The sequence below is a fragment of the Crocodylus siamensis genome, chromosome 4 (genome assembly GCF_052110815.1).
Source record: "Crocodylus siamensis isolate JL-2025a chromosome 4, ASM5211081v1, whole genome shotgun sequence".
Lineage (NCBI taxonomy): Eukaryota > Metazoa > Chordata > Crocodylia > Crocodylidae > Crocodylus > Crocodylus siamensis.
The window spans coordinates 213,681,583-213,700,201 of NC_143398.1; the positions used below are offsets into that span (position 1 = coordinate 213,681,583).

General features: G+C 42.4%; 1 protein-coding gene across 1 annotated transcript in view; it reads left to right on the forward strand.

The window, feature by feature from the left end:
- LY75 (lymphocyte antigen 75) overlaps window positions 1–18,619 on the forward strand; it is a 144,091-nt gene that overhangs the window by 41,273 nt on the left and 84,199 nt on the right. The window contains exons 14-18 of the mRNA XM_090041720.1: window positions 4,887–4,968; window positions 7,408–7,479; window positions 12,143–12,266; window positions 16,121–16,156; window positions 16,771–16,946. Of these exons, the coding sequence (XP_089897846.1) occupies window positions 4,887–4,968; window positions 7,408–7,479; window positions 12,143–12,266; window positions 16,121–16,156; window positions 16,771–16,946 (490 nt within the window). The remainder of the gene's footprint in view (window positions 1–4,886; window positions 4,969–7,407; window positions 7,480–12,142; window positions 12,267–16,120; window positions 16,157–16,770; window positions 16,947–18,619) is intronic.

Consider the following 18,619-nt stretch of genomic DNA (forward strand, 5'->3'; position numbering starts at 1 on the left):
GAGCAATGGTTTCTCAGCACCGTAGAAATGCAGAGACAAAGCAAAGACACTTGGTTTCAGTTTCCTACTTAAAATGACTTTAAATCTATGTTGTTTTTATAAAATGTTTGCTTCCTTCTGCTGAATTTTGGCATAGCAGAGTGACAGTTGTTCCCTGTTCTTGACTGCTGCATTCTGGTTGACTTGAAAAAACTTACTGTAGGAATAGTGTTTTCTGAAAATGTTAAAGTAAGCCGTATTTTTGTGCACAAGATGCTTTCTGCCTAAATTAGGCTCTGGGTTTTTTGTTTTTTGTGGTGGTTTGTTTTGTTTTTTTGTTTTTTGTTTTTTTTTTTTGTGGGGGTGGGTGGTTAAATGTAATCAGTGAATAATATGCCATCCAGCAAGCTGGCTGGCACACATTCCACTTGGCATAACTGGGATAACACTATACAGACATTAGATGAGTGTGTTGATCTCTCTGGTATAAAAAATGAAATGCTACATAATTTATGAATCTTGGATTTTTGTCAAAGAAGCTGTCACTGAGAAGTAGTGCTATACCATGGTTATGATGTCAGATCCATAATAAGGTTTTTGATTGACAGCTTAGCTGTTCAAAACCCGTGCCAGTTTAAACTTGATGCTGCCAACCAGCTGCACCAAACTTTACGTTTTCCTTCACAAACTACATTGAGATTTGTTTAAAAGCTTCCAATATACAGTCGCTTGTCAGCAATTTTCAAAGTTATTTGTTCATGACTGGCAGTACTGAAAATTCCATTTGTTTTGTTTAGAAATCTACAAACAATGAAAACCATCTAGCCAATGTTTATGCTAATAAAAGAAAACAGAACATCAGCATGCTTTATAAATAGACTGTACATTCCATAAAAAGGTGCTTGTGACTTCTTTGCTACTGTAGCTTACTAAAGTCCCTGAAATGTTGTGTGGCACACATGTTCATTGTATGTAGATGCTGTAAATGTCTTTTTTTTTTTTTTATACTACTGCAAATTTTGTTTTTCTATTCTTGATCCACTATGAAATGTAATTAAAAAATTTTCTTTTAACTTCCCTCTTTTTAGTATAGTCCTTAATACTGCTTTACAGATTTGATATTTCTTCACTAGGTATCCAGGATTAATTATAGTAAATGGCCATATTTATTTTGTTAGGAGTCCAAAGGTGAAGATTACTATTTGCAAAGAATGCGTTAATGTATGATGCTAATTATTGCTACTCTAATGTTTTAGAACTCTTAAATTTAGCCTGGCACAGTGACAACTTGATAAATACTTGAGTAGAATCTACTAGTGTTTGGACTTATGTAGTCAATAACAATAGCTGTATGCACTCAACATTAACACAAGACAAAGAGAATATTGATCAAGAGCTCTGTTGTTTCTTTTGTAGAGGTGTTAAATCTTTAATAGTGCTTCCAAAGGCTAGCAACCTCTTATTATTCTTTAAATATATTTATATGGAGCTATTAATTGGTGCTTTACATCTTAAAATTATTCAGGGGCTGGTGATTATATAAACAAACATTTCAGCAATCGGGAGATATGTGGCTTATCTGTAAACAAAAACTCATTATAAAAAATGTACAAAATAATTTTTGAGCAAAAATGAACCTGGCAATAGAGAACATTCTAGCAGAAATGACTAATCTGTGAAATATTTTGTTGGGTTGTATTCAATCACAGTCTGTCCTAACATGATGATAAAGTGGTTTTAATTTAGGAAGAAACATGCCTCACTGTTTTCGCTCATCCCTCCCTCCTCTGACTCATTGAGATGTGAGCATTTGATAAAGGCAGTTTCGTCTTCTATTTGGCACAGGACAGAGCGAGAAGGTAGGCTAGTCTGCTTATACACTCAGATTTTACCTTGAAGGGAAAGAAGCAGCACACATGTTCTGATTTAAGTTAGCTGCTTTTCTTGGCTAGGGATGCAGTAACCAACTTGAAGCAGAGGTGTAGTGGATCCAGTTGATCAAATCCTAAAGGAGTCAAAGTATTTAGTGTGCATGTTCTCTAGATATAAGCTAGTATAAAATAGATTTAGAGAATGGCATCTTGAATTAAGTTAAGTCTCACTGAAAAATATTATACCTTACTAGAAAAGAAGTAACTGGCCATTCTCAGTTGTTTTCAGCAGTTCTGAAAATGTTTCTTCAAAGAACCTTTAAAAATATTCTCAGGTTTATATCACAGAACAAGGCAATGTTACCAGAATATATGTTTAGAAACAGTTCCTGTTTCTTATCTGATTCCCACATACTCAGAATTAATATGTGAAAAACTTCATCTTGTATTCTTTGACTAATTCATACAGGATTAACTTGTTCAACCAATCTTGATTGGTTTTAGCTAACATATTTTAATTATCTGTTTTACATGGGAATCGCCTATCTAACAAAACACAGGAAATCACCAGAACAATATTTATGTATTTAGACTACCTTTGCATATATGTCCTCAAAGGGTAAATGTTCCAGCTGCACAGCGAGTAAAGGAGCCAGTCTGTGTGGACTTTGGCATGAAGAGAAAGAAAGTTTACTATGAATGATATTCTTCCAACAGACTGCTACTGCTGTTTCCTGTGTAGAATGGCTCCATCTCAGGGCATGGTCCAGGGAAGGAGTCAACCCTTTCAGGCACCAGTGTTAGCAGCTTATTGACTCTACCTTTTACATGCAGGGTCTTTTACCACCCCCTAAACTGGAGAGTTCAGCAGCTGAAATTAGATTTTAGAAACTGATCATAATCTGTTTCAAATAACACAGTTTTGGAGCTGGCTCACATATGCCATAACTATTTTGTTCTGTATTCCCATCCCTTAATTGCTAGATTGGTAAAGGTCTTAAATATGATTTCACTTGCACTCTGAATACTGTATAGGATCTTTCTTCTGTCTACAACTGAGAGAGAGAGAAATTCCCTTTTCTATTCCAGCAATCAGAACTTTAGAAAAGAGTAAGTCCCATTCCTGTTGCATATTAGCCATGGTTCATACAGCTGTGCAGATGAGGGAGAAAAGAATACATCATATTAAGCAACATTTACCAAACACTGGTTCTGCGTGGGTCCTCTTCATCCACATACAAAGTCTTCAGCACCAGAACATCAGATTTAGAATCCTTCAGGCTGCCATGTTTGAGTCCCTGATCAAGCAGAGACTGAATGCATTTTTAGGTTCCTTCTGTGCTGCAGTAGTATATGATCTAATCTTGTTACTCTAACCACCACAAAAAGCTGTACTATCCAGTTTATAGCCCTGGAACACTGGTACACTCTACCACACAGGTCTTAAAAATGTGTAACCAGAGAATGTCACTGTTGTATCATAGATTCCCTGATACAATAGCAGCTGCAGTGGGGATGGAGTACTAATGCACATCTGTATTTCAGGGTTTTTGTACCAGAGAATGCCTTCTAAATGTATGTCACAATCGGAGTGGATCTGGGGGGCGGGGTATGGCAGTTCAGTTGCATCTGCCTTTTTCTGCTGCCATTTGTTACTACTGTCCCCTGCAGAGCCCAGTAACCTGCACAACTGCTCCCTGTAGCTGGAGTCCCAGGACCATTGGGGGAGATGGGAAGGGGGTCCCACTGCTGTCCCCACTTGATCTGAGTATGCAGGGATCCCCAGAGCCACTCCTTGCTCTTGCTACAGGTTGCAGAGAGTGGCTCGGAAGAGTGCCAGGTGTGGTTGGGGACTGGCTGCAATGTACAGGTGCCTCTTCACAGTGCTATCAAGAATAGTGGATCAGTTGATGAATGAGATTCATGTTTGTGTCTGAGCTGCCTTAAAGGACAAGTGGAAATATGCATTGACACAGATGCCAAGTCAGGCAAAGTCTTAATATAAACAATATAAAGTCAGGGTAATATAAATCGGGAATTAAATTGAGAGAACTCTTAATCTGGCATCTTTTTCAAAAAATAAAAGCAAGCCAAAAAATTGAAAGATTTTAGAAATTGCTCTGTTCCCTCAAGTAACTACTATAAAGTCTTCTGAAATAATTTTTTTTCCAGGGTTTTCATTGGTAGGTTTGTTCCTCTATGGTGATAGATTGCTTAAACTTTTCTAAGCATTGGGTTATGGCAGAGAGTGTTTAACTGTGCAGAGATGGACAATTGTAGAAAAAATAAAATCCTCAGGGCAAATTGCCAGAAGCAATTTAGTTGTTACAAGAATGTAAATGTTGGGTTTAGAAGGTTTCCTGTAGAGAGATGCATAGTATTTTAGAGTCTTTGGTGCTTCCACTTGTATTAATTGAATTTAATATCATTATAGTAAAGCAAAAACCAAGGACCTTGATACATTCTGATATTGGAAGTTCATTGTTAGAGATGGGCAAAATATTTGCCAAGAGATCATTATATTTTATCCTGCTAACCAAAATCCTAGTTCAAAAAAGGTTTAAATGCCCCTGTTTGAGTCCCACATGCTCAAAAGGGATTTGGGTCTGAACTGAGCCTGGGCTCAGAATGAGCCTGCAGCTAAGACCGCCAGAGTCACAGGGTCAGAAAGAAAGAAAGCAGGAAGAAGCTTGACTCTCTAGCCTTATAATTAGGGCCCTTGGGAAGGGGAGAGATGTGAATTCTGCACGCTTCTTCCTTGGTCTTTCCAGGGTGGGTTGTTTGTTTGTTTTTTAACTCCAAAGACTTTTTCTCATGAAATGCATAAACATTCCTGGGTTCAAGAACTCCGTTCTTCTAGGACAAGTGTCCTCCCTGGTGGTCCACTGTGTTGTACTTTGTTTTCCTTTGGGGCCCGTGATTCTTGCATTCTTAGCAGCAGTTAAAAGAAAAGTTGTATAAATGATTCAGATCTCTCTGAACTAAAAATTAATGAAATATTGTGCTGAGATTTGTTGTTGGTGTTTTTATTTACAGCAATGATCGATGGGTATGGGTTGGACTGAACAAGAGGGATCCAGAGTCTCTAGGAACTTGGCAGTGGAGTGATGACAACTCTGTAAGTTAAATTCAGCTCCATCCAAAAAACATTCCATACCCCTATTGGATTCAACTTGGATTCAGTTGAAAATTAAACCATCATGAAAATAATTTTTATCTTATTTTTGAACAGAAGAAGAATCTAGGAAAAGGGGAGTAGGTTGTAGCTGTGTTGGTCTAAGGACATGGGCAGGCAAAGAATCTTTTTTTAACCCAAAGAATCTAGAAAATGCTTTTATGTAAAATTTTGCACCTGGGCAAAGAAAGAACTGTAGTCCAATCAGAATTTCTCCATTTTTAAAATATTCTTAAATAAAATTAGTTTAGTCTCTACTCCTATCCTATATTTTGATAACAATATTTTTAAATTTGATGAGGATCTAAATTCTGCTGGACAGAGGAAGGTGTATGTGACAGTACCCACTTCCAGGGGACAGCTGGGGCATGCCTTAGGGGCCACTCTGACCCTGTCTTCCCTATGCTAGGCTCTTGGGCTCCACCCTTTGGTCACCTGCCATACCTTAATTGCTTAATATAAATATGGGAGGCTGCCACCAGAGTCCAAAATAAGACCTGGGTGCCTTACTTAGCCCGGCTCATTCACTGTGTGGCTGTGTTCTGATCCTAGTTCTTGCCTATGTAAGGCATTACTCTTCTTCCTTTTTCTCTCAGCTCTGGGTCCACTGGTTCTGCCTCACTATCCCTCTTGCCTCTGGGCCTACCAGCCCTGCCTCAGTGTCTTGGGCCTTAGACCCCTCATGCCTTGCAGGCACTAATGATGCCCTGCTGGCACTAATCATGAACCTGTTGGCCCAAATGATGGTTTCAGCCCACCTTCACTCACCCTTGGTCAGTCTCTGACCCTTGCTGGCTGCTCCCTTCAGTCTTCAGCCCTCTGGCCCCCCACCCCTGCAGGACTTAAAGTACTGATGCGTTGGTTTACCTCTAACTCAGTCCAATATCAGATTGGCACCGATATAAAGAAAATTGACTATATCAGAAAATGGCCTAAAGTGACTGATAATTTGGCTGATACATGCCCCATGCACATGTGCAGCTGGTAAGCCTGTGGTGGTGAAAGGGGAGGGGGAAGGAAGGGGCATGGGAGCATAGAACAAGGCCCCCTGCAATGAGGGGACTACAGCTCCCTCACTGCATAGCCCCCCTCCCAGTGCTGCCGCTGCCTGCTATGAGCGCAGCACTGCAGCCTGCCTGGCCCCCCCCCAGTGCAAATCCAGAGGCACATGCCTGCTTTCCCCCCTCCCCCCCACTGTGCCTTCCTGGATGAGTGGTAGGAGCCGCCTCCCCCTGCCCCCACCGCTCCTCCTGGACAAGCCACAGCTCAGTCCCGCACTCGCCCCGTCCTGGCTGGGCAGCGCCTACCCCAGCCCCACTCCCTCCCTCACCACGGGGGGCATTGATCTGCGCTCCCCTGGTGCCCATTGCACCAGAACAGACTTACCAGCTACACACAGCTGTATCAGAAATTGGATAAGTATCAGCCAATATGCCTCCTTAAAAATCAGCTATCGGTATTGGCCCCCAGTATCTTTGTCAGTGCTTCCCTACTGAATGCCTTCCACCAACTATTGTAGCCACACCTAAACCTCCAGTTAAAACCATGAAATAAAACGCTTAAACAAAAATCACTAGCCCACGTGCATATATTCACTGCAGAGACAATCCTCCTCTTTTTCTACCAGCTACCTGGGGTTACCTAATCTTCCTGTGGATCTCATTATCTCAGCCTGCTCTCACAAGGGCTCATTCTACTGCAGTTGTTAGGACCAGAATGACACTCTCACCTACAGTCCAACCCTATACATTTCCAAACTACACCCCCTTCTGGTCACTTGACCCCTGCTTCACAGTGCCAGACATGAGTGTCCCATTAAGCAATCTATAGGTTTCTGTCAGCAGCCTGCTTCTCAGTTAGCAAGCTCTCAACTCTATGGCTAACTTCTCCTAATCAGGCAGCCTGCTTAGCTCTGCTGCAGTCCCTCTTTAACATACTGTCTGGAGCCCAGCCCCTGTAGGCTATTCCCTTTTCCATCTTGTTCCAAGTAGCTGTTTTTTCCCAATGGCTTCCTATTTCTCCCTGCTGGCCCCAGCACTCTGTCTCTTTCCTCTCTCGAAATCACAGAGGGTAGGGGGCCCCTGTTACAATGTATATGTAACTACAGATATAATTCATAGGTACACTACAGATTCTTAGTCCATGCATCTTGGTGTGTGCACACCTTTCTAGTAACTATCTTAGAGTGGTGTATATCCATAAAATTAAGTTCACTTATATATCTTTCCAAGGTTGCACCATAAGTTTTCTCAGCATCTTTCTATTTTGTTTGAAAGTTGCCCAGTATTATGGGGACTCAATTCTGACTGGGGCTTGCAAGTACTACCCCAGTACAAATACTAATGATGATGTTACAGTTCTGTCATTCTGTACTTTCTGTAGGTGACCACTCTTGTTATGCCACTTGATTACCAAGAAGATGTCTATGATACTAGAGACTGTGCTGCATTAAAGGTTAGTTTCAAGATTTTTATAATGTATTTATAAGTGGTAGTCCTAGTCATTTTGAAAAGATTTTTGTGGTACAGATATTAAGTTTAGGCTGACAGTTGCAGTGGATTCAGTGATATGCAGTAAAAACTTGCTAATTTTCTTTTTGTTAATCTACAAACACTCATCTTCACAAAACAGAAGTTTTGCCACTTGCTCAGAAAATTTTTACTAAATATGATACTGTCATCAGCAGTCCCTTGATTCAGCAGTCCCTTGATTCAAGGATGACACTCTTCTAATAAATAGGGAGCCGTTAGTGAGTTTGGAGATGGCTGAAGAAACCAGTCAGATCCTCATATTCAACTACAGACATTGCAGATAGTTCTGGGAGGAAGGAGTGGGGCCTGGTAATGTTGGGTCACAGCTCTTTCACCTTGTGTCTCTCTCATCTGTCTACCTCCATAGTGAGGCAAGTTTGTTCTGAGTGACTGATATCTTGACACATGTCATGGCACCATTGCGGGTAATTTAGTGTTTGAGTTTCCAACGTCATTAGTATTCTATCAATGTTAATATCTTATTTCTTCATATTAGCTTTCAAAATGTCCTTAAATCTCTTCTTTTGCTCACCCTTAGAGTGATGACTATTGGTAAATTAGAAGTAGAGGACCTGTTTTGGGATGCTGGTTGTCAGGCATCCTTACAACATGTCCTGTCCATTGGAGCTGGTGCCATATACACATGGCTTTAGTGCTGGTAAAAGTTTGCTTGAGCCAGAATGCTAGCATTTGTTCCATCCTTCCAAATGATGCAGAGGATTTTCCAAAGATATAATTGATGGTAACATTGCAAAGCTTTCAGGTGTTTCCAACATTTTGTCCAGATTTTACACCCATACAGCATGGTAGGAATATTAATGGCTTGGTAGACAAAAATATGGTTTGGGGCCCGATGTTATGATGAACAAAGACACTCTTTTAGTCCAAAGGCAGCTCTAGCAGACTTTATCTGGTGTTGAATATCATCATCTACATTTACTTTTCGGGAATGGTGGCTACCCAGGTAGGGGAAATGCTGAATATTCTCCAAGGGTTTTCATAATTTGTGGAAAATCAGCTGCTTGGCTTGAGGTGGGTTGGTAAAGGATCTTGGTTTTTGTGAAATGGATAGTAAGTCCAGGCGTTTTACATCCTTCACAGAAGCAATCAAGAGTAACCTGGAGCTCTTCAATTGAGTGGGCTCACATGACACAATTGTCAGCATATTGAAGATCAGTAATGCAGGCATTGGTTATCTTGGTTGATGTTGGTTATCTTGGTGTTGGTTATCTTAGTTGACTCCTGTTCTTGTAATTACTGGGTTCTGACCTAGATAGAAGCCTATCAGTAATGAAATGTGAAATAACTGTGGTATAGATAGAAAAGAATGCTGGTGCTTGGCTCTAGTTATAGTAATGAAGGGGTCTGTGTCCAAGCCATTGTTTAGGATGGTTGCTGTCATGTTGTCGTGAAAGACTCTGATGGCAACAAATTTTTACGGGTATCTAGATCTTGTCAGGATCTTCCATAAGGTCTCTGTTGACTGAATCAAGCCCCGTGTAAAGATCTTCATGTTGCTCACAGCACTTCTCCTACAGCTGTCTAGCAACAAAGATTATTGTAGCTGTGAATGGTTTGGAATCACACCGGGACTTGGGTAGAATCTCTTCAGCAAGGAGAGTGAATCTATTGAGGAAAGTGCAGGCAAGGATCTTCCCAGCTATGGACAGGAGTGCAATACCATGATTGCTGCAACCTGTTCTATCTCCTCTCTTGAGTATGGTAACAATTTTAGTATTTCTCAGGTCACTGGGAATCTGTGTTCCAGATTTTCAAAATTAAAAGCAGGCAGTTGGTAAGAGAGCTGCTTTCCACTTTGCTTATAAGTTTCAGCTTGTATTACATAAGTACCACTTGCTTTGTTGTTCTTAATCTGCTTTTATAGCTGATGTAATTCTGCCAAGTTTTGAAAGCTACTTTGTCAGAGTTTGAATTTCCCTGTCATTTTCACTGAGCCAGTCCTGGTGTTTCTTTGCGAAGAAACCTAGAGATTCTTTCATACCTCATGAGGGTTCTCCCAGTGAGCAGTAATGTTAAGATCATCAGGGAGGTTAGAGTTTCTCGTTGTGGCACTGCTGGAGATCACTATTTGAACCTCTATCAAGATTGAACCTCTTCTCTTCCTTGATAGCTTATTTTGTTTACATCATTTTGGGGTTATGTCAAAGGACCATGATGAACTATATCAGGTGACGATCCATCAAGCAGTGAACTGCACTGGTCATAGCTCTGATGGTACGGCTGTTGCGATGGTCCCAGGTGCCATTATGACATAGGCAAGTGCCATTGTTCTGAGTGGAGGTGCATTCATCATGTCTTCCATTTACTGCTTTAGCAAAACAAGGAGTTCATGATGATGAGATCATGTTCCATTAGCTTAGGAGAAGACTTCATTTGAGTTGACTTTTCCCGCCCCTTCCCTTCTAAGTATTCCATTCCATAGCTCAAAGTCCCTGTTCACTGTAGCTTTAAAATTGTCAAAAATAATCGTCTTGTCATCTTTGCCCAAGTTTAGAATAGAATGTTCCTTTTGTTTCATCATCTGCATTAAGCATTGAGATATATATGCACTAATGATTGTTGTATGTTGTGTGTTAGTCAGTGTCATACTAGGACATGGGCAGTCAGGTCTAGGGCCGTTTGGGGATCGAAGTCAGGATGGGCAAGCAGAATCTGCAGGTCCAAGAAGCCAGTAGATCAGTCCAAGAGTGGGGTCTAGGAACAAGCAGAGTCAAGAAGCTGGGAGATCTAGCAGAGAACAATGTCCAAGAACAAGCAAGGTCAAAGAGTTGAGAGATGAGTTGAGTTTGGCAGAGTGTCTCTGCAGGGGTTGGCTGTGAAGCCCCTGGGGTTTCTGCAGTCCTTAGTGTGGGCAATCACCCCTTCTAGTCACCCACCACACCCTGATGCTGGTTATTTTAATGAGAGAGGCTGCTCTAGGGCTTCCTAAATTGGTCTTTTAAATGACTACCAGGTGCATGTGGTCTCTGCCTTATGAGCTAATTGCATGGCTCAGTTCCTTCCTTACACAATGCCCCATTCCTCGCAGATGCCATCCTTCATGGATGTTTTCTTTCACTTAAACTCCCTTTTGGAGTTCCTGGACCTTCGTTGGTCCCTCACTCTCAGCCTCTCACTATGCTCTGGACTCTTCCCTGCATCCCTAGGATCCTCCTCCTCCTCCCTTCAGTTACTCCCCAGACTGCTTTAGGTGTTCTCTCTAAGATGGCCTTCTGGGGCTGCAGCTACTTTGAGGAGATCTTTTCTCAGCAGGCTCCAAGATATTACTCCCAGCTTCTTTCAGGGCCTGAACTTAAACCTGCCAGCTCCCTGGGTCAGCTGATCTTCCCCCTCCCCCTGCCCACCTCCATTAGCCCTGGCCTGTACCTTCCAGCAGTTTTTGCAGGCTGCCTGGCCTTTTAAAGTAGCAGCACTCCAAAGTGCCCTGCCACACACACAGCAAGGTTCAGGAGCAAGCTGGGTGAAAGAGCTGGTGGTTAATCAGAGAGCAAAGCTGGAGAGCAAGCTAGGTTGAGGAGCCAGGAGATCAAGCAGAAAGTGGAATTGGAGATCACAAGCCAGAGGGAGCAGTGAAGTGGTCTTCAGTCAGGTTAAGCCCTATTGCCCTGATGCTTCCTGTTCTAGGTCATAAGTTTATATGCTGGAAGTGGAAGGTTATTTAAACCCAGCTGGCCACTCAGATGTCAGGGAGTAGGCAGACTATGTAGGCTCAACTACGACTACATCTGCTGAATCATGTCCTGTCTCAGTTCCAAGTACAAAATGACCACCATGCAATCATCGCCTCCACACAAATCCATGATTAGGGGCTTCTGGTAATTACTAGGACCTTCCTCCATCGCCCATCACCATAGGAGCAGCTATTAAAGGAAGACACCTGTGCATGTCATCTTTAAATGTGGGGGTGCTGTTGCAGATCAACAATCACACTGTACTTCATGGGAAGGCAACTTTAATCTGACACCAAGGAAAACTTAGGCAACCAGAAGTTTCTACACCCTGCAGCCTTCATTCACTTTTGTGGTCATTGTGAAGTATTCTGTCTTCATCCACTTATTCCACCATTGAGGACTTTTTTTTTTATTTTTGGATCACTATACATCTTGGAAACCTCACTCTTGACCTTGCTGCCATGGATGACCTTGTCAGCAGTACAAAACTCCAGACAGCATTGCGTGTTATTACTTGATTATGTTAGAAGGAATCTTTCTGTGCCAGGTCATATTTTTCTTTGTGGGTAGAAATGTGCATCATTTGAAGTGCAGTGAATTATATCTGTGTTATCACAGAATAATACAATGAGATGTAGATTAAAAAAAATATGTAGTAATTTGCAAGAACAGATGTCCATAAAAGGACACACTTTAAATTGATTGCTTCCTTAGCTCGGATGGCATTGGGGGTAATGCTGTATTTTATTGTTTTAAAAATTCTGTTAAAATTGCTTGGGACTGGCAAAAAAGGAAATGATCTTGTTATTAAGTAGATTTTTATAAACGGCATTATAACTCCAGAGGGTTGTATTGACTCTGCCAACACAGTTTCCCATCTCTACTCTTACACAGACCATTCGAATTTCGCGTAGACACTACTGGAGATTTTATCCATATGAAGGCAAAGAACTGGATTTTTACTTGAAACCTTTCCACTGTGATGCTAAACTTGAGTGGGTTTGTCAGATAACAAAAGGTAAACTGCATTTGTATCCATTTATTTATCTAATTTTATTGTTTTTGTTTACAATATCTTTATTTGCACCTTCTTTCACTTTTTTTATCCCTAACAATAAACCCAGGGTCTCTTTTAAAATAAGTAACTCAGAAAGGTATTAAAATAATCTTGAGACCTACAGTCCATAGAATTTGAAAATGAGACTTGAACTTTTAATATTTATATGGCTAAAAACACCTAATGTATCACATTTGTAATGCTGTTTATATCAAATTGAAATGGATTTTGCTATAAGAGGGTGGTCCTAGTACGATCATGGACTTAAGATATAATTAGGACTATGGAGATGTCAGCAGATAGTTTACATTACTGGAATGCTGTCTTGGATAGCTTTTGTTCAGGAAGAACAGATGAGGGAAAAGGAGGAGTTGCATTTCTAATGCACAATATGAAGTGGAAGGTAGACCTGTTGAAAGCCTCTGGGTAAAGGTCAGAGGGGAGAGCAACAGGGAGATGTCATGGTGGGTTGCTTAGGACCACCCTGGTTTAACAACTTCATTGATGATTTGGAAGATGGGATTCATAGAATCCTGGAAAATTAGTGTTGGAGGGGACCTCAGGAGGTCATCTAGTCCAACTGCCTACTCAAAGCAGTACCAGCGCCAAGAAAATCATCCCAGCCAAAGCTTTGTCTACCCAGGTCTTTAAAAATTTCCAAGGATGGAGACTTCACAACCTCTCTGGATAGCCTGTTCCAGTACTTTACTATCCTCCTTGCTAGAGAGTTTTTCCTAACATCTAACCTAAACTTCCCTTGCAGCAAGTTGAGACAGTTGCTTCTTGTTTTGTCATCTGCCACCACTGAGAACAGTCTAGCGCCATCCTTTTTGTAACCACTCTTCAAGTAATTGAAGGCTATTTATGAAATCCCACCTAAGTGTTCTCTTCTCCAAATTAGATATGCCCAGTTCCTTCAGCCTCTTCTCAGAAGTCATGTCTCCCCGCCCCCTCAACTTTCACTGCCCTCTGCTGGACTCTGTCCAATTTGTCCACATCCTTTCTGTAGTGGGGGGCCCAAAACTGGACATAGTACTACATAAGGCTTCACCAGTGTCCGATTGAGGGAAGTGTTTTATTCCCCTATATCTACTGGCAATACTCCTACTAATGGAGCACAGTATGCTGTTAGTCATCTTGGTGACAAGGGCACACTGCTGGCTCATATTCAGCTTACTGTCCACTGTAACCCCCAGGTCCTTTTCTGCGGAGCTATTGCTTACCAGTCAGTCCCCAGCCTGTACCAGTGCATGGCTTGTTCGGTCCTAAATGCAGGACTTTTCACTTGTCTTTATTGAACCTCATGAGCTTTCTTTTGATTCCGTCCTCCAGTATGTCTAGGGCTCTCTGAATCCTAGCCCTATCCTTCAGTGTATCTACTACTCCCTGCAGCTTGGTGTCATCTGCAAATTTGCTTAGGATGTGCTGCATCCCATCTTGTAGATAGTTGATGAAGATATTGAAGATATTCACTAATGAAGATATTCAGCAAGTGGACACTTAGCAAATTTATGGATGACACCAAGTTGGGTGGAGTTGTAGATGCTCTAAAGGTAGAGCTAGGGCCTGGGATGACCTGGATAGACTGGAGAAATGGTCCTTAATCAATCAGATGAAATTCAGCAAGGACATGTGCGAAGTCCTGCACTTGGGTTGGAATAATTGCATGCATAAATACAGACTGGGGAATGATTGTTTAGGTTGCCATAAACCAGTAGTGGACCATAAGCTGACTGTGGGCCAATAGTGAGATCACGTTGCCAAAAAAGCCAGCAGTATATGCTGAGTTGTACTAACAGGAGTGTCTCTTGCAAATCAAGGGAAGTGATGCTTCCTCTCTGTTTGGCACTGGTGAAGCTTACCTGGAGTACAGTATCTAGTTTTGGGTCCAAAACTTCAAGATAATATGAACAGATTGGAAAGTGAGTGACAAAAATGATTAGAGGACTGGGAAGCTTGATTTATGAGGAAAGGCTAAAATAATTAGGATTATGTAGTCTGGAGAGAAGGAGAATGAGGGGGGATTTGATAAGTCTTGAAATATCTGAAGGTCAACTACAAAGAGAATGGAGCTAGAATGTTCTCTGTGGCTGTAGGTAAGGTAACCATACATCCCAGTTTGGTCAGGACAGTCCTAGATTTCGTAGGCTGTCCCAGCTGGTTGACTAAAATTGAAGTTAAAAGTCCACCCCACCCAAACATGCCCAGCCCAGCTCTTCCTGAGGCTGGGCGGGTGGCAGGCTGGGCTGAACACTGCTATTCCTTCTTGGGGCAAGGATCAGCCAGGGCGGGGCAGGACTGCTGAAGAGAGCCAGGGCTGAGGCTTGGACACCTGTGCGGTGCAAGCCAGGATGGCCACCCACTACCGGCTGTCTTGTGCTTTGCTGCTGCCGCCACTGCTGAAGCTTACGGTGTGTGTGGCGGCTCTGGGTGTCTGCCATCAGCAGGGGGTAGGTACCATGTGACTGGAATGTAGGCCAGCAGAGCATGAGGGCCACTCCCACTGGGTCCATCCTCTGTGCATGGGGGATAGAGCCTCCACAGGCCTCTCCACTGGCCTTCCCTGCCCCTGCTCTGCTGTCAGGGCTCCTGGGAGCCACAAGGTTGGGAGGGAAGGAGGGAGTGCACATGCAGGGTTAGGGGGTGTGCACTTGTATAGGGTCAGGAAGGAGGGGGTGGTGTAGTGCCCCCTGTCCTGGATTTCCTTCAAAATAAAATGCTCACCCTAGCCATAGGGGTCAGGACTAGGAGCAATGGCCTTAAGCTGCAGCAGAGGAAATATAGTTTGAAGATTGAGGGTGGTCAAACATTGAAACAGACTCCATTGGAATTGTGGAATCTCCATCCCTGGAAATTTTAAGAGCTTATTGGACAGATGCTTGACTATGATGATTTAGTCAGGGCTCATCTTGCCTTGAGCAGGGGGTTTGGACTAGATGACCTCACAAATTCCTTTCCAGCCCTACTTTCCTATGATCCTAAAAAGTGCAGGCTTGAAGTCTAAACAACAGTGAGTATTATAGTTTCTGAAGGCTTGTGACATTTTAGTTTTGGTGGTGATTTTGTATTTTAAGAGGAAGCACCTATGTATCCCTATTTTGCAATTCTACCTTGCTCTTATGGAAAGTCTCTTTGAAATAAAAAAAAATATCATAGTACAGATAGTCAGCCTAACCTAGTGAGAGATACAGGCCATGGACTTTGAGCATATATGTGCTTTAACATTTGTCACCAGTATTTATAAGTACAGAAAACCATATAGACAGCTGAGAAATGTAACCTATCTCCTCCAGACCCAAACTTGACCTCTGCTATCCCAGTAAAATTTGTAATTAGGCTCTCCAGAGTAGCAAGGTAGCCAGAAAAAAGTTTCTTTGGTTGGAGTGAAAAAGGATAGTACAGTGTCACAGACGCTGCCATTTTGTGAGCCATTAAGAGTGTTATCCTCTTGTGTAATTTCAGTTGACCAGACAAATAGCTTTCCATACTTTTCTTGATTCACTGGAATGAATTGGTTAAAATGCCAAATCTTAGCATCTACATGAGGATAGAAGTGATATTATTAGAGTTTTGATGCTTGCACGTTTCTCTACTGAGGAGAAAAATAATACATTTTACTTAATTTAGACAAAACTCCAATTTATTTTAAATGAATGTGAGTCCATTAGGAATGCAAGATTGGGTATGGAAACTGTAAAAACCAATTTACTCCAAATGCTTCTTGCCAAAAAGAGGGTATAGGAATTTATATGCCTTGTTGCTTGGGTCTTGTTGTGAAATGCCCCTGCAATAATTATATATGTTTCCTGGAACAGGTAGCACTCCAAAGACACCAGAGTGGTACATACCAGGTAAATATATTTTTTTACTTCTTACATCTACTTCAGTTTTGTGTATATGCAGGCATACCTTGGAGATATTGCGGGTTCAGTTCCAGACCACTGCAATAAAGCGAATATCGCAATAAAGTGAGTCACACGAATTTTTTGGTTTCCCAGTGCATATAAAAGTTATGTTTACACTATACTGTAGTCTATTAAGTGTGCAATAGCATTATGTCTAAAAAAACAATGTACATACCTTAATTAAAAAATACTTTATTGCTAAAAAATGCGAAGTGAGCAAATGTTGTTGGAAAAATGGCGCCGATAGACTTGCTCGAGGCAGGGTTGCCACAAACCTTCAATTTGGTTTAAAAAAAAAAAAAAATCTGCAATATCTGCGAAGTGCAATAAAACGAGGTATGCCTGTAGTGTGTGTTTTATGATAATATCCTTTCTGATGTTAATGTAGATCATGCAGAGTGCATAATACCAAAAATATTTGGAAGGAGAAGCAAGTATCGGCTCTCCCAGGATCAGAACAAACTTTGTTCAATCTTCTTTTTCTGTGTGTAATAACTTTTCAGGATTAATTCTTTGAATCTGATTTTTGTTGTTGTTGTTTTTTGTTACTTTCTCTGTAGATGCAGTTGGAATTCATGGACCATCGCTGGTTATTGATGGATCTGAATATTGGTTTGTGTTGGACAAGCGCCTGAGCTACCAAGAAGCTGCTTTCTATTGTGAAAAAAATGATAGTGACTTAGCATCTGTGGAATCTTATACAAAACTAAGGGCAGTCCTAAGTCAAATAGATATGGTAATAAAATCTATTACTTTGTATTATTTCATAGATTTCATAGACATTAGGGCTGGAAGGGACCTCGGAAGATCAAGTCCAGCCCCCCACCCAAAGGACAGGAAGTCAGCTGGGGTTGTAGGATCCCAGCAAGATAAACATCCAATTTGCTCTTGAAGGTGTTCAATGTAGGTGCTTGAACTACCTCCAATGGCAGGCTGTTCCAGACCTTGGGAGCTCAGACAGTAAAGAAAATTCTTCCTTATGTCCAGCCTGAAACGGTCTCGCAGTAGTTTATGACCGTTTGACCTCATCATCCCTTGGGGTGCTCTGGTGAACAAAGGTTCCCCCAGATACTGGTGGCCACCCCTGATAAACTTATAGGTGGCCATCAGATCACCCCTGAGCCTGCGCTTTTCCAGGCTCAAGAGCCCCATGGCTCTCAGCCTGTCGTTGTAAGGTCTGTTTTCCTGACCTCTGATTATGCGCGTGGCTCTTCTCTGGACTCTCTCAAGCTTCTCCACATCCTTTTTGAATTGTGGAGCCCAAAACTGGACGCAGTACTCCAGCTGCGGCCTCACCAAGGCCGAGTACAAGGGGAGAATGACATCCCAGGATATGCTTGAGAAGCATCTATGGATGCAAGCCAGCGTTTTGGTCGCTTTACTAGCCGCAGCCTCGCATTGGAGGCTCATGTTCATGTTGTGGTCAATGATGACCCCCAAGTCTCTTTCTTCCGTAGTGCTAGCCAGCGTAGCACTGCCAAGCCTAGAAAGATGCTGCAGGTTTTGCCTCCCAAGGTGGAGAACTTTGCATTTTTCAGTGTTAAACACCATCAGGTTCTCGTCCGCCCATCTGTTGAGCCTGTCCAGGTTAGCCTGGATCACCCGCCTGTCTTCTGGTGTGGATGCTTTGCCCCAAAGTTTGGTGTCATCAGCAAACTTGGCCAGTCCACTTCTGACTCCAATGTCCACATCATTAATGAAGATGTTGAACAATATGGGTACAAGGACAGAGCCTTGGGGGACCCCACTGGTCACAGGACACCATGACAATTGACGTCCATCAATTACTACCCTCTGGGTCTGACCACAGAGCCAATTTCCCAGCCAGAGGATTGTGGTGGACCCAAGTCCACAATTAGCCAGTTTGGCCAAGAGGTGATCACGGCATACCAGACTGAAGGCTTTTTTGAAGTCAAGATATATGACATCAATCTCATCTCCCTTGTCCAGGTGATAGGTCACCTGGTCATAGAAGGAAATGAGATTGGTCAAGCAAGGCCTACCCACAACAAACCCGTGCTGGCTATCCCTCAGGATGTTGGCATTGGCCAGTCCATTAAGGATGGCCTCTTTAATAAACTTTTCTAAGATCTTCCCTGGGATAGAAGTCAGGCTGATGCGGCCTATCGTTAGCCAGATCCACTTTTCTCCCTTTCTTGAAGATAGGCGCCACACTGGTCTTCTTCCAGTCTTTGGGCACTACACCAGAGCACCAGGTGTTCTCAAAGATCTGTGCCAGGGGCTGGGCTATGATGCTCGCCAGCGCCTTGAGTACCCTGGGGTGTAGATTGTCAGGGCCAGCTGACTTGAAGGTATCCAACCTCTCAAGGTGTTCCTTTACGAGGTCAGCATTGATGGAGGGCTGGGGATCTCCCTCACCCGGACCTGCCTCCCCCGTAGCTGGCATGG